At 40.5% G+C, this 12,606-nt stretch overlaps 1 protein-coding gene across 1 annotated transcript; it reads right to left on the bottom strand.

The window, feature by feature from the left end:
* Positions 1–4,097: 4,097 nt before the first annotated feature.
* Positions 4,098–9,460, bottom strand: AGR2 (anterior gradient 2, protein disulphide isomerase family member). The gene is made up of 8 exons (XM_039709616.1): positions 9,397–9,460; positions 7,449–7,586; positions 7,099–7,162; positions 6,970–7,022; positions 5,960–6,033; positions 5,520–5,583; positions 5,015–5,098; positions 4,098–4,424 (listed from the first exon to the last, which is right to left on the bottom strand). The coding sequence occupies exons 2-8, from the start codon at positions 7,576–7,578 to the stop codon at positions 4,375–4,377; spliced, it is 519 nt and encodes a 172-aa protein (XP_039565550.1). The 5' UTR covers positions 7,579–7,586; positions 9,397–9,460; the 3' UTR covers positions 4,098–4,374.
* Positions 9,461–12,606: the final 3,146 nt, after the last annotated feature.

Here is a 12,606-nt window from a genome sequence, read left to right as displayed (position 1 = left end):
AGAATATTAAGGCCCAGTGCTGAGGAATATAGCACCTGAGCAAGGTGGAAAGGAAATCTGGAGGCAGACAGAAGTAGATTCTCATACAATCAGTCGCCCTTTACTAGAGAGATCTCTTCTTACTCCTGCAGAGGAGGCAAAAGGAAGTTGAAACTCATGCCCATCAAAGCACTTTCAGACTTTCACAAACTGAGTGCTTCTGAAGAAGGAATTATCTTGATGTTTTGAAGGGGAAGAGCAGAAACTGAAAGTAGAGGGATGTCAAGAACTTGCTATAGAACTGCTTCTTTTCAGGTGTAGCTGAATTTTCAGCATCTGTGGTCAGCACCTTCTTCTGGGGCTGCTCTGGGAGCTGCTGCTGTTCCTACCCAGCAGCTGTGTCTGGCTCAAACACAGGCCTGGAGATCCAGGCTTCAGGTGTAGCTGAATTTTCATCATCCGTGGTCAGCACCTTTTCTTCTGGGGCTGCTCTGGGAGCTGCTGCTGTTCCTACCCAGCAGCTGTGTCTGGCTCAAACACAGGCCTGGAGATCCAGGGTAACAGCCCACTCATGTGCTGAAACACCTTAAGAGCCTTCAGGCCTGCTGAAGTCTAATAAAATGTACAGAGTGCTTTTTTTCTCTCAGTTGCTGTTCTGTTGCCCTCAGTTTCTCTCCAGCCATTCCCAATATGTGTCAAGAGGACAGTGATGATCTCATAGCTGCCTTTAGGAACAGTTCATTTTCCTGGTCTGCACAGGCTCTGTGTTTTCTGCATTACAGTAATAAATCCAAGGAGTTGTCATATGGAGAGGGTTAATGAAACTTAAAATAATACCACATTGCTGCTTCAATTTTGATTTTTTTCCTGGTTGTTTTTGTAGTGCTTAGTTTTGGGTAGATCTCATTTCATAAATGTGGTAGATTACACTGAAGTGTAAATGTGCACCAATGCAAAAATACTGACAATACTACCACTTCCAAAACTCTCATGTCTCATAATGTGATTTTGTTTTAGTAGTCAGAAGATAGATCAGTGGACTGTATGGAATGATTAAAGTTTTTCTATTGTATTAAAAATACATTGTCTCTCTGAGATTGTGGTTAAACAAACCCATCCAGCCACACAAACCTTGAAATTCCCAATCAGAAGTGTGGATTTTCTTTCCAAACCTGATTTTGAAAGGTGATAGTAAAACAATGAGTCTGATTTTGTTTTTGGAAGGTGAAGAGTGTTGCCTCTCAGAGAAAGTCTGAGTCATTTGAGTATCCAAGAAATGCCATACTATTCTGACATGCCACACTAGAGCATTAAAAAAAGTTATTTATGCCTATTCTTGGTGGGTTTTCTCATTGAACTTCATTGCTTTCTCTTCTTGAAAAACGTTTTCACCACTCAAAGACTTTTTGTTGTTTCTAGAGATGCATTTTATTTTTCACCTGACTGCTTGAGATTTGGACTTCATTGTAACTAGATTTTCTAGAAGCTATTTACAGCAGCACAGTGTCAAAGTAATGGAAATTATTTAACTTGGAGCATTCTTACTGCTTACATTCGATGTCTTTTGGCTTTAGTTTGTTGAAATGCTTCCTTCAAGTTGGTTATTCTGGAAAAATACAGAAAGAGGTCTTCTTTCAAAATGCATACGCATTTTTATAATATAAAAACAATTGGCTATAAAGCAATCTAATTCTTCTCCATCTATGCGAGAAAGTGAATCCAGATATTGAGTAACTGCACAGTATCTGCCACCTTACACATGAAAGTAACTATTACAAAAGGGAAGGCTTGTATTACTTGAAGTGTTATCTGTAAAAACATACCTTAAAAGCTATAGCTGACAAGTGAATAGGAATGAGTTATTGTTCTTAACTTGCATTATTGTTTTAGACCTAATTAATTAGAAGATTGTATGAATGCTAGTGGAATTCTTAAAACCCCCATATCCATCCTGTGTACTTCAGGTTATCTAACGATCATATGCATTTTAGCATTGATTTCCCAGATTTTCCAAAGAAATTGAAAGAGGCTTTTTTAGGTATCTCAGCTTGGCTTTATGCCTCTTTAAGCCCCCCCAAAAAATCTGTATTTAGAAGAAAGGATTAAAAGAGCAGGATTAAATTGACCATTTATTTATTAAGATTCTTGCAGATTTGGTTGTGGTTAAAAGTAGATGAAAAAAGCATAGCCTTGAGTGCAAAAATAAGAATTTCAGTTTCAAAAGCATTTATTGATACTTGCAGGCTGGACTAACTTGTGTATTTGCATCTAGGCATGTACATTAGGAAACCCTTGTAGTTATGCCTCATATCCATTTACTGGATATTATACTGATAGCATCAGTACCTCTGCTTAAGAAAATGGTGCTACTTCCATAGTGTTATAAAAACAGCTTTGTAAAACATGATGGCACAGGCAGCCCTTGTTTTATGTCACGTAGCTCTAGTAAGAGTACTTTGGCTTAAGTAGGTAAAGATGATTCTGATAACCAGCTGCTCTAGCCTCCATTGGTGTTGTCCCTCTGCTAAATGACCACATTTTTTCTGACTGGTAAGTGATTCTAGAGACTCTGCCCCGCACCGCATCTCTTTCTTCTGTCTTCTGGATGCTGCAATAGAAAGTAGCATCTTATTGAAGTGCTGAATTCCGTGTCTGGGACCCTTTCCAAGTACCTTTTGAGATTTTGTGGTAGGCAGGGTTCGCACAGCTTGCCAAAGACCTATTAGCAAGTACCTCCCTTCTGATTTTGCTGAGAGATTCCCTTGAGCTGAAACCCTTGCTTCTCTTACCTGTCCTGCCTTCCCAAGCGTTTTTCTCTTGTAGTTGTGGCAGTAATGGTAATAGAAGTAGTAAGAATGCTGTTATTGCCAAAGAGCTGAGAAAATAATGGAGGCATGGTCCTGGCCAAAGTGTTTCTCACTGATGGTGCTGCTGAGTTCAGGGATAACAGATATTTGGGGCTGGAAAGTCTCCTTTTTGTGTAAGTCTTTATGTAATGTATACTCTCATGGTGTTCATCATCAGCATTTATTTTAGTTCTGACTTCTCTTGTCCCTTTTGGGCTTATAAATAAGCAATCATGAAACCAGCCAATAGTTGATGTGGTATCCCTTTCTTAATCATCTCACGGCTTTACTGAAATCTGATGTAAGCAGGAACATTTTAAGGGAAGCAGTCATATCTTAAGTCACGTCAGAATGCAGCCAGTTCAAAAGAAAAACAAGCTCTGTATGCAAACAATCCAGTTCTCTAGCCTCAAGTACTTTCCTGTGAAAGATTTTCACTTCTTGCTCTCATAGCTGTAAAGAAAGGACTGGTAATGAAAGCTCCACATAGGCTGGTGCTACTAGAAAATAATTTGAGATAAAGTAGGCTGAGTAATAGAGAGCTTAGCTAGCTTCTGAAACTGGAGATAAGAAGCTGCTTTCCTCTGCTGGGTTTGGCTGAGTAAAGTTGATTCTCTTCACAGCAGCTCGTGTGGTGAATTTGGATTTGCAGCCACCACAGTGATGATAACACAAGGTTGTTTTCTGTGATTGCTGGCACAGAGTCGAGGTCTTTGCTGCTCCCTCACACTGCCCTGCCAAGCAAGCAGACCTGGGCTGCTGGAGAAATGGGACAGAGCTGAGACAGCTGACTCCTGCTGAATAAGGGGATACACCATGCTTACCATACAAACTGGGGGAAGAAGCAGGAAGGGGGCCACATTTGGAGTGATGATGTTTGTCTTCCCAAGTCACCATTACAACGGTGGGGCCCTGCTCTCCTGGAGGTGGCTGAACACCTGCCTGCCTGTGGGAACCACTGAATTAATCCTGTGTTTTGCTCTGTTTGTGCACACAGCTTTTGCTTTACCTATTAAACTGTTTTTATCTAAACCCATGAGTTTTCTCACTTTTAATCTTCTGATTCTCTCTCCCATCTCACTGGAGCGGAGTGAGAGAGCAAGTAGCTGTGTGGGGCTGGGCTGCTGGCTGGGATTGATCCACAGCAGCCTTTTTCCTCCCAAAGTGCTTGAATGTAAAATGCAAGCTGTGGGCTCAAGCAACATGGTGATTTTACTATTTCTAATAATGGTAGATGAAGATAAGGGAAAAAAAAATGAAAACACAGCAATGTTTTGTATGTAAACACTTGAAATGAATTTATTTTTAAAAAAATCATTTTTACAGTTCAATCATACAGTATTCTTCTGTACGCCTTAAAATAAAAGCCTCCAGCTTTTAAAAATGCTTCCCAGTACAAAAGTGCTAATGTAAAACTGTAGTGTTTATGTATAGAAACCATCACTACACATCACTAATATCACTCTAAATAGCCTCTTCACCAGTATCAAGGTGTGGAGAAGAGATGGAAGATAAGACTTCATCATATTTAAGGGCTTTCTTCTTCCCCTTACAGTTCAGTCTTCAGGAGCTTCAGCGCTTTCTGCATATTTGAGTACACTAGAAATGAAATATTCATGCATGTTATTTTTGCTGCAGCTTCCTCTGCCAGTAACCAAAAATGCTGCAGAGAAAATGTCATTATTATTACAGCTTTTAATCACATGCCTATTGCTATAGGGATTCAGATGCACTTGCTCTTCTAGGCAATTTGTGAACATCATGGGTTTAATTTTTACTGGTGAGAACATTCATTAATGCCAACACATAGGCAGAGACTGGAGCTGTGCAGCAGTGAGGGATAGCTGTAGCAAATGACTCCCTGCTCCCAGGTTTCCTGACCTGGTCTGTTGGGACTTGTGTGTGAGTTCTCACCATTGCTTGCAGTGAACACTGCTGAATTATGCAAGTTCCTACTGACATATGCTTGCTTTAAAAACAGATGGATGCTTAAAGCTCCAGGGCTCTGCCATCATTTTCTTCATCTCACTGAGTTTAAGTCTAGCATCCTGTTTAATTTTAATCCTGGTTAAATGTCTTTCAGCAAGTACTGACTGCATGAATCTGTAAAGCTGGTATTATTCCTTGTCACATGAAAAATGCGGCTGCTTTCAGAATATTTCCAGAATGTGTCAGAACACTCTACTTACACAACGAAATGTCAGAGGGCTCATATGCGTAGAGACGGTTTGAGTATCTTCCAGTAATATCTGCTCTCACAGTCAGGGAAGGATCTGGGGGGAAAAGGGTGAAAGAATTTGTAGAGGTTAACCTTCCAGCAGAAGGAAATAAAAGGAAATAAAGCTTTTTGCACTCCAGCTTGCTTCCTAAACGTTTCTGTGAGAATGTCTGCTTCTGCTGACTAAGAGATTGTTCTAACAGAGTCACTGACATTTCAGTTTTAAGTGTTGTGTTTGCAGGTTTATTAGGAATGGGATGAGCTACCCATTCCAGTGACTGTGGCATCAGCCATTGAGGGAGGAATGCTGGACCTGTGAAGCTGGGTGGTATTGAGTCAATATTTGATCCACAAAACCAACTCAAACTTTTATAATTCCCATGAAATACATTCCTGTTAACCAGCCTGAGGATTTGGGATGCATGGGGCAGCAGGGGCTCTGTTCTGAGATCAGCTTTGATGCTTGAGGTACTCACCTATGAACAAAACCCGAGGGACGTACTGGCCATCAGGTGCAAGGTTCTTGTCTGTGGTTTCATACTTAAAGAAAACAGAGGAGGTTCCTAGTCAAGGAGGGCATATTACATAAATAATTTTTCCCTTCACTGTACTTTGTATTATGAAATACAGCTCAAATAATACATTTTGCAGTTTAAGAGATACACTGTCTGGATGCAGTTTTATTAACAGCTGGAATTGCAAATTTTTAAGAGTTCATGTTATTATTAAACTTCATGTTCCCTCACATTTTGAGTTTATGATAGCTACAAATGAAAAAGACAGTATGAAATCTGTTATACTTCAGCAGTGGCCATTTTCCTAGCCCACCCTAGCTATTAAACTCAAGTTAGAGAAGCCATATTTAAAAGCAGAACTTTGTTGCTTTCACTTAATTAAATGTAATTAGGAAACTTACCACAAGGTTCAGGAGAATGAATTTTTCAGCCAGTTTCTGTATATCTTTGTGTTCAGCAAAGACCTTCTTGAGGGCTAAGGTAGAAACAAATAGGAAAGAAAATGAAAAAGATTCCTTGGAATATATTGTCGTCCAAAAAGAAATTCAAACAAACTGATGAAACTAAATGAGAATTTCCAGTCTACAACTGCAGCAAAGATTTTCAGTTAATTCCATTGGAACGCGGTCCATTCATTTTTATTCTGCATTAAAGAGTAATTACAATAGTGCAAGATGTCCCACCTTCCTTCAGAGAGTACAGCTGGCTCTCAAATTCTCTGCTTAGGGTTGAATTTGAGCATTTGACCCTTCAAACCTCCTGTTCTACTATTGTGATTTCTGGCCCCAAATCTTAAGGCACTTGATAATACAGCATGTAAGGCTTCTGACTAAAATGTTTGGAAGGGTGTAAATGCTTGTATAAAGACCCTTCTGCAGTTACTGGTGCTTTGGATGATTGCAAAGATCTTGCCATATGGACTGGCTTGCAGGAATCAGGGCCCTCAGATATATTCAAAGACACTGGGAAAAGAGCAGTCCCAGTTACCAGAAATCCTGGAAGAGCTCAGTTTCAGCCTGGATTGATTTAGTCCCTGGCTGGATTCAGTCTCAATCACTGATGACATCAAGAGCTGAATATGGTCTTTCTGACAAATTGTTATTTCATGCTATTGATTTTGGCTGATTGTGCTGTGAACCAAATTCAGATTGTGAGACGTCAGACTCTACGGACCTGTGCTCATTTCCATATACATTCTGTACCATGCAATAGTGTTACTATTTCTATTTTATTTCTACACATTGGAAAACACCTTAGTGGTACAGTAACTTGAAGAATGCTCCCCATGCTTGTGCAAGCTAGCACTTCACAAAGGTTTAAGCAGAGCAGTGGCTGATTATATTTTTTTAAGCAGAGTTTTTTCAAAAATTTAAAACAACATTTATTTTTTTCCCAAGTGCAAAAAGATTACCTTGGCTGTGTGGGCAGTCTTCCAAGTGGTGGATAATCATCAGGGGTTTCTGGCTGGAAAAGAAGAGCCCTCGTTAGAGCGGGGGAGGCACGGGGGGCTCAGGGTAGGCGCAGCGGGGCAGGTGGGTACCTGTGCTTGGCCCGGAAAAGCGCCTCCTCGTAGGTCTGTGTCCAGATGAGCTGGTCACCCCAGCCTGCGAGGGACAGGGGACACACACACCCTCAGACAGCGCCTTACAAGGGGCCAGGGACCCCGGGTGAGGGTCCTGCCCCTGCCCACCTCTGCCGGGGGGCTTGGAACAAACCCCCTGCCAGAGGGCTCAAAATCAGGAGTGAAGGAGGAGAGGGTGCTGGGAAACATTAGAAAAGGTCTGCAGAACGAGTTGCAAGAAAATTATTTTTTTTAGAACAGCTGAAATGTTCACAAGATTGCACTTTTTAAAACATATGGAGGAGATTTTTTTTCAGGTTGTTTTTTACCTCTGGAGAGTGTCTGAGGCAGTTTTGGCTTAGTGGTAGTGTCCTTTGAATCCTTCTTGCCTGCATCCTTTGCCAGAGCACAGGAGATGACAATGAGCAGCAGGAACACGGACACGTAACTCCTCTCCATGGCTGCTCCTGGAAGAGGTGAGGGACACTGGGGGTCACCGGGGCTGCAGGCGCTGGGCAGGCCGCAGATGAGGGCGGCATGGCTGAAGGAGCGGCTCGGGTCACAGACATGCAGCGGGGAGGCAGCGCTGCAAGGAGCACTCCGGGCTGGGGCCTCGGGGCACGGGGCCAGGTTTGCTCAGGAAGGGTTGGGCCGTGGCCCTTTTAGGATGTGCGTGTCTGTGTTTGTTAATTTTCCTCTCTTCTTTTTACATGTATTGAATATGCTCAGTGAAGGAACAGAGTGACAGTAATTCCAAAAGTCCTAATAAGTTCACAGTTCTACCTTGAAACCCCAGTGTAACTCAGCTGCAGGTGACAAAAAGTTAATTTCTCTCAGCTCTTCCCCTCTTTCGCTGTGGGAGCGACTCAAATGAGAAGCCAGAATGTTTAAGCTAGGTTTTACAGTGGACATTAGCATAGACACAGCTTAATGGTGTTGTTGAAACTTCCAATCCTGTTTTTTTTTTCCCTTAAAAATATCACCTAATCTTTAAACCCAGGAGAACGTATAACAAAAGGAGTTGGGAGGAGTTGACTTGTGGCCCAGTGAAAACTGAGATGGAGTTTGAGGGTGGAAGCAGCACAAAGCAGAGAGCTTTTCCTGAGCCAGGCTGGGCCTTGGAGATGAGACAAGTCTGGTGGAAAGCTCCTCAGCATTTCAGCTGAAGGGGAAAATAATTTCAGCAACATGACCCTATGTTTTCTCATTACATTTCCTCCTAGAAACTAGAACTAATATAACGGGTACAAAAAGAAAATTTAAGATATTCTAAAAGCAGTAGAGAACATTGAAAAGATTCATTAACCAAAAAACCCCCCCCCCCAAAAAAAAAGCCCAAAAAACAAACCAAAAACAATATAATGGGTACAAAAAGAAAATTTAAGATGTTCTAAAAGCAGTACAGAACATTGAAAAGATTCATAAACCAAAAAAAAAAAAAACCAACCCAAAAAAAAAAAACCCACAAAAAAAACCAAACCAAAACCAAACAAAGCCTCCATAACAACCCCCATCCCAACAGGCTGCTTAAAACCAAACCAAAACCAAACCAAGCCTCCATAACAACCCCCATCCCAACAGGCTGATTGTTTTTAAAGTTCAGACAATGAAAACTGAACTCCAGGAAAACAGAAGTGTTTTTCCAGGTAGGAACTGCAGGAGGAGACATAAGCTGAGTTTCTACGAGTGGTACAATGCTCTTTGCTATTGGGATGTCCAATAGAGCTCAAACATCCAAAGAGTTCTTTTTTCATGGGTATGAAATACTACTTTTGCAGCAGACTGCATTTCTGCCCCAAGAAAAGCCTCCTTGGCAAGGAGGAAAATTGCATGAAGTTCAGTTAAACTCTGGATTGTCAGGGTTGCTTCAAGAATTGTTTTGGCTAGAGCTGTATGGCAGAAGCAATGCTTCTTTAAAAAGAAAAATAATAAAATAAATAAGTAAAGGACAACCAGGAAATTGAAGACCAGGCACAAGACCTAGGCTGTTGTGGAAGCAGCGTGCAGAAAGCAAAGACAGAGAAACCTCAAACTTGCTCCTTAAAAACTTTGCATCTGTTAGAAAATGTGCACTTTTAAAAAGCTTTCCAAAATAACCCCACTTCTCCTGTATTTTTTTTTAACCTGCAAAGCCAATCTTTCTCTAGACATTTTCCTTCACAACAAGCTGTGTTGATGCACTGGACCGTGCCTGCTGATCAGGTTCCCCATGCCCAGCTAGCTCGGGCTCACAGCTCCCCGGGTACCTTCTGAGGCAGGGACTGTGCAGTGCCTTACCTTGTTTACTCTCCCAGACGCCTGCCAGGATGCGAAGGTGTTCCTGGTTTCAGTGTGAATGCCGCTGTTCCTACTGCCTATTTATGCACCTTCACACCCCAACTCCACCCACAAGTTTTGAATTTGAATACTACTTTCAAAGAGCTAAACTTTCTAGTTTTTCCCCACGAAAACGTTCAGAGTTAATTTTGTAATTAAATAACATTATCGTTTCCTGTCAGATACTGTATCTAAAGCTCAGAGACACTTCTGTAGACTTTTGGGATATTTCTTGAAAGGTGATTTTAAAAGATTGGCAAAGATCCAAGTACAGGTAAGCTTAAGTCAAGACTCCTGATTTGCCTGAAGAGTGATTTGTCTTTTTTTGATTGGTTGGAAAATCAGTATGGGTTGCTGTGCTTTTACTCCTTAGAAAAAGTTAAATTGATGACTCAGAACTGTGAATGTTAATTAGATAAATAACTGTGCACATTATACAGATATGTGTGCACATATGCACATATAACAGCACATAGAATTGTAATCAAACCTAAAAAATGTTTGTAAAGATCTCCACAAAAATGTATTTGGAAGCTATACTAAAAAACCCTGTTCATAAGCAGAGATCCAAGCCAACATTTAATTTAAGTTCCACAACTAATTAGTTGTGTAGACATTTATTTTTTAACTACAACCCCAATCATCTTAGGTTGCAGATGCACATATAATACAGTGCAATGCTCAGAAAAATGAGACCTGGATGGTCATTCCCACTGCTGCTCTGACTGCACACAGTCCTTCTGCGGAGGTCAGTGCAAGTCTGTCCTCAGCAATAAATGCTGAAACTACGGTATGTTCTCCTTGCTGCATGCCTCATGTATTTCAGTGAGATTAGAATCATGTGTTCATGGGCAGTGAATGCTTAACATTTCTTAGCTGGGTAGATGAAATCCATCAGATATGGATTTTCCTGTTTGAAATTCACAGTGCTGCCTGATGGCTGCTAAAAGCACCCATTTGTTATAAATATACTTGAGAGAATTAAGAGCTTTGGATCTTAGTGTGGATTTGGTTTGTTTTTTGGTTTTTTGTAATGAATAGTAGTTAGGAAAACAAAGTGCAGAAGCAAGATGGTGAACTCAAGCAAAACAATTTATTGAGTTCTACCATGCTTTCCTTAGCTGCTGGATGTATTAGGAGGGTGAAACCAAAGCTCCCAGGTATATCAGTCATTTTAACTGCCCTTTCTGTATGTTTCATGAAATAAATATGTTTTGCTGAGAGAATTTGTATATAAATTTCTTTTTCTCCTCCAGCACTTGTCCCTGAAGATTTACAGATGTAATTTGTTTGCTTCTATATTGTCTATCCAAACTACATCCACTCAGCCTTTTTTCCAAAACATACACCAAAAGAAGTCTCCAACGTCTGTATTTGGATCACTCACTTTGGACAACTTAGGTTACATTCTAAATCCAGTTTAGTCCAGAAGTTAACCTTGGGTACCCATTTTGGTCTCAGCTTAGGCAATTCAGAATTGTAATTTAACACACTCTTGCTGACTGTCTTCTCAGATCACACATAAGAGCATTTGGTAGTTCTAAAGCCTGTAAAAGAAGTTCTAATTACTCTCTGGTGCTGTGAAGAGATAATAAGCAGGTGGGTTCTCACGCGCACACCTTATAAATAAAATTGTGTTTTGTCTAAAAACACATCCCAAAAGCTAAGCCCCTATATGCTCCTGGCACCAGCCTTAGATATATCTCCATTTCACTTGCATCTTTGCTTTCTCCTATTTTCAGGGGATGGATTTATCTCATCCTGTTTCCACATAACCTTGTTCTACTCTGACAGAACTGTTTCCTGCAAGAGTCTCAGTAATTCAAATGCAGCTACTCACAGGGGCTTCCCTGCCAGTTCAAACCCAGTGACCTCAATGCAGGTAGTTAGACCTGTCTCCAAACCAGCTTTGTGCTTTGTTATCGAAGAGAGGAGGGAGCTCAGTCTTTCCCACAGCTCCCTGCTTGGGTCCTGAGACTGAGCAGTACCCAGCTGCCAAGTTTTCTTCTGGCCTTTTATAAAGGGCTACTTTCTCTGCCTCAGTTCCTGCAGGAACTGCCCCAGAGAGCTTCAAATCAAATAGGACTGTTCCAGAATGTTTTTCCTCTTTTTCTATAAAGATCGGGTAGACCCTATTACAGTTAATATTTAACATCTTTACAAAACTAGTAATCAGATTTCTAATATATCTTTGGTTCCCCTGCTCTGAGGTGCCTTTGTTCATTATGTTATACAGAAATTTGCACAGATTTGGGTGGTTGATGTTACATCTGTTCTGAAAGCATTCTCTGATGTGTTTTTTTATTGCTTGTGTTTTGTAATATGTAAGTTTTAGAATTCAGGTATTTATCCTAATTTCATAATAAACATGTTTCCAAGTCTTATGATCTACTGCTTAGAATAAATATCAGAAATTTATGTAGGAGGAATGAGAAGTAATGAAGGAGATGTGTACTCAGTCCCAGACTACCAATGCTCTGAGAAAAAGCCAGACAGACAGATTTGGAAATAATCAATCTTCCAGTGCTCTTAACATTGAAGTATGTTGTAAGATATAGTGGTTGAAAGCAAACAAAATTCAAGAACTGGTCAAATTTCTGTTTTCAGTGCTTAACCACATACAGGTGTTTTATTACCTGAAAGCTCTTTGGAGGAAATTTGAACAAAATTTTTCAGTGTTGTAAGATATAGTGGTTGAAAACAAACAAAATTCAAGAACTGAATTTTGTCAGTTTTTTCTGTTTTTGTCAGTCAAATTTCTGTTTTCAGTGTTTAATCACATACAGCTGTTTTATTACCTGAAAGCTCTTTGGAGGAAATTTGAACAAAATTTTTCAGAAAGCCTTATATCCCAAAATTTAGGAGCTGAGACACCCTCGTACAACTGTGAAAGGTGCAGGTTCCATTTTGTTTCCTTCTTGCCCTGAAATAGTTCAAATCTTTCCATTACTATTATGGGTAGGTGCTGTCTGGATTCGGATATGCCCTGATGATTGATGTCCCTGGTCACACATGCCAAGAATGTTTATTTGTGTAATAGGCATTTGTGCTGGAGCAGGCACTGAATCCAGCCTAGTTGTGATCTGTTAGGTAAGACAGTGATTTTTCCCACATTGGCTCAGGAAATATTTGCTAACACTTGTAAATGGAAAGCATTACTAAAGAAGAAAC

This window comes from Passer montanus, unplaced genomic scaffold (assembly GCF_014805655.1).
Source record: "Passer montanus isolate IOZ18808 unplaced genomic scaffold, ASM1480565v1 scaffold10, whole genome shotgun sequence".
Lineage (NCBI taxonomy): Eukaryota > Metazoa > Chordata > Aves > Passeriformes > Passeridae > Passer > Passer montanus.
Note: the sequence above shows the minus strand (reverse complement) of the source record. Positions and strands in the feature narration are given on the sequence as shown.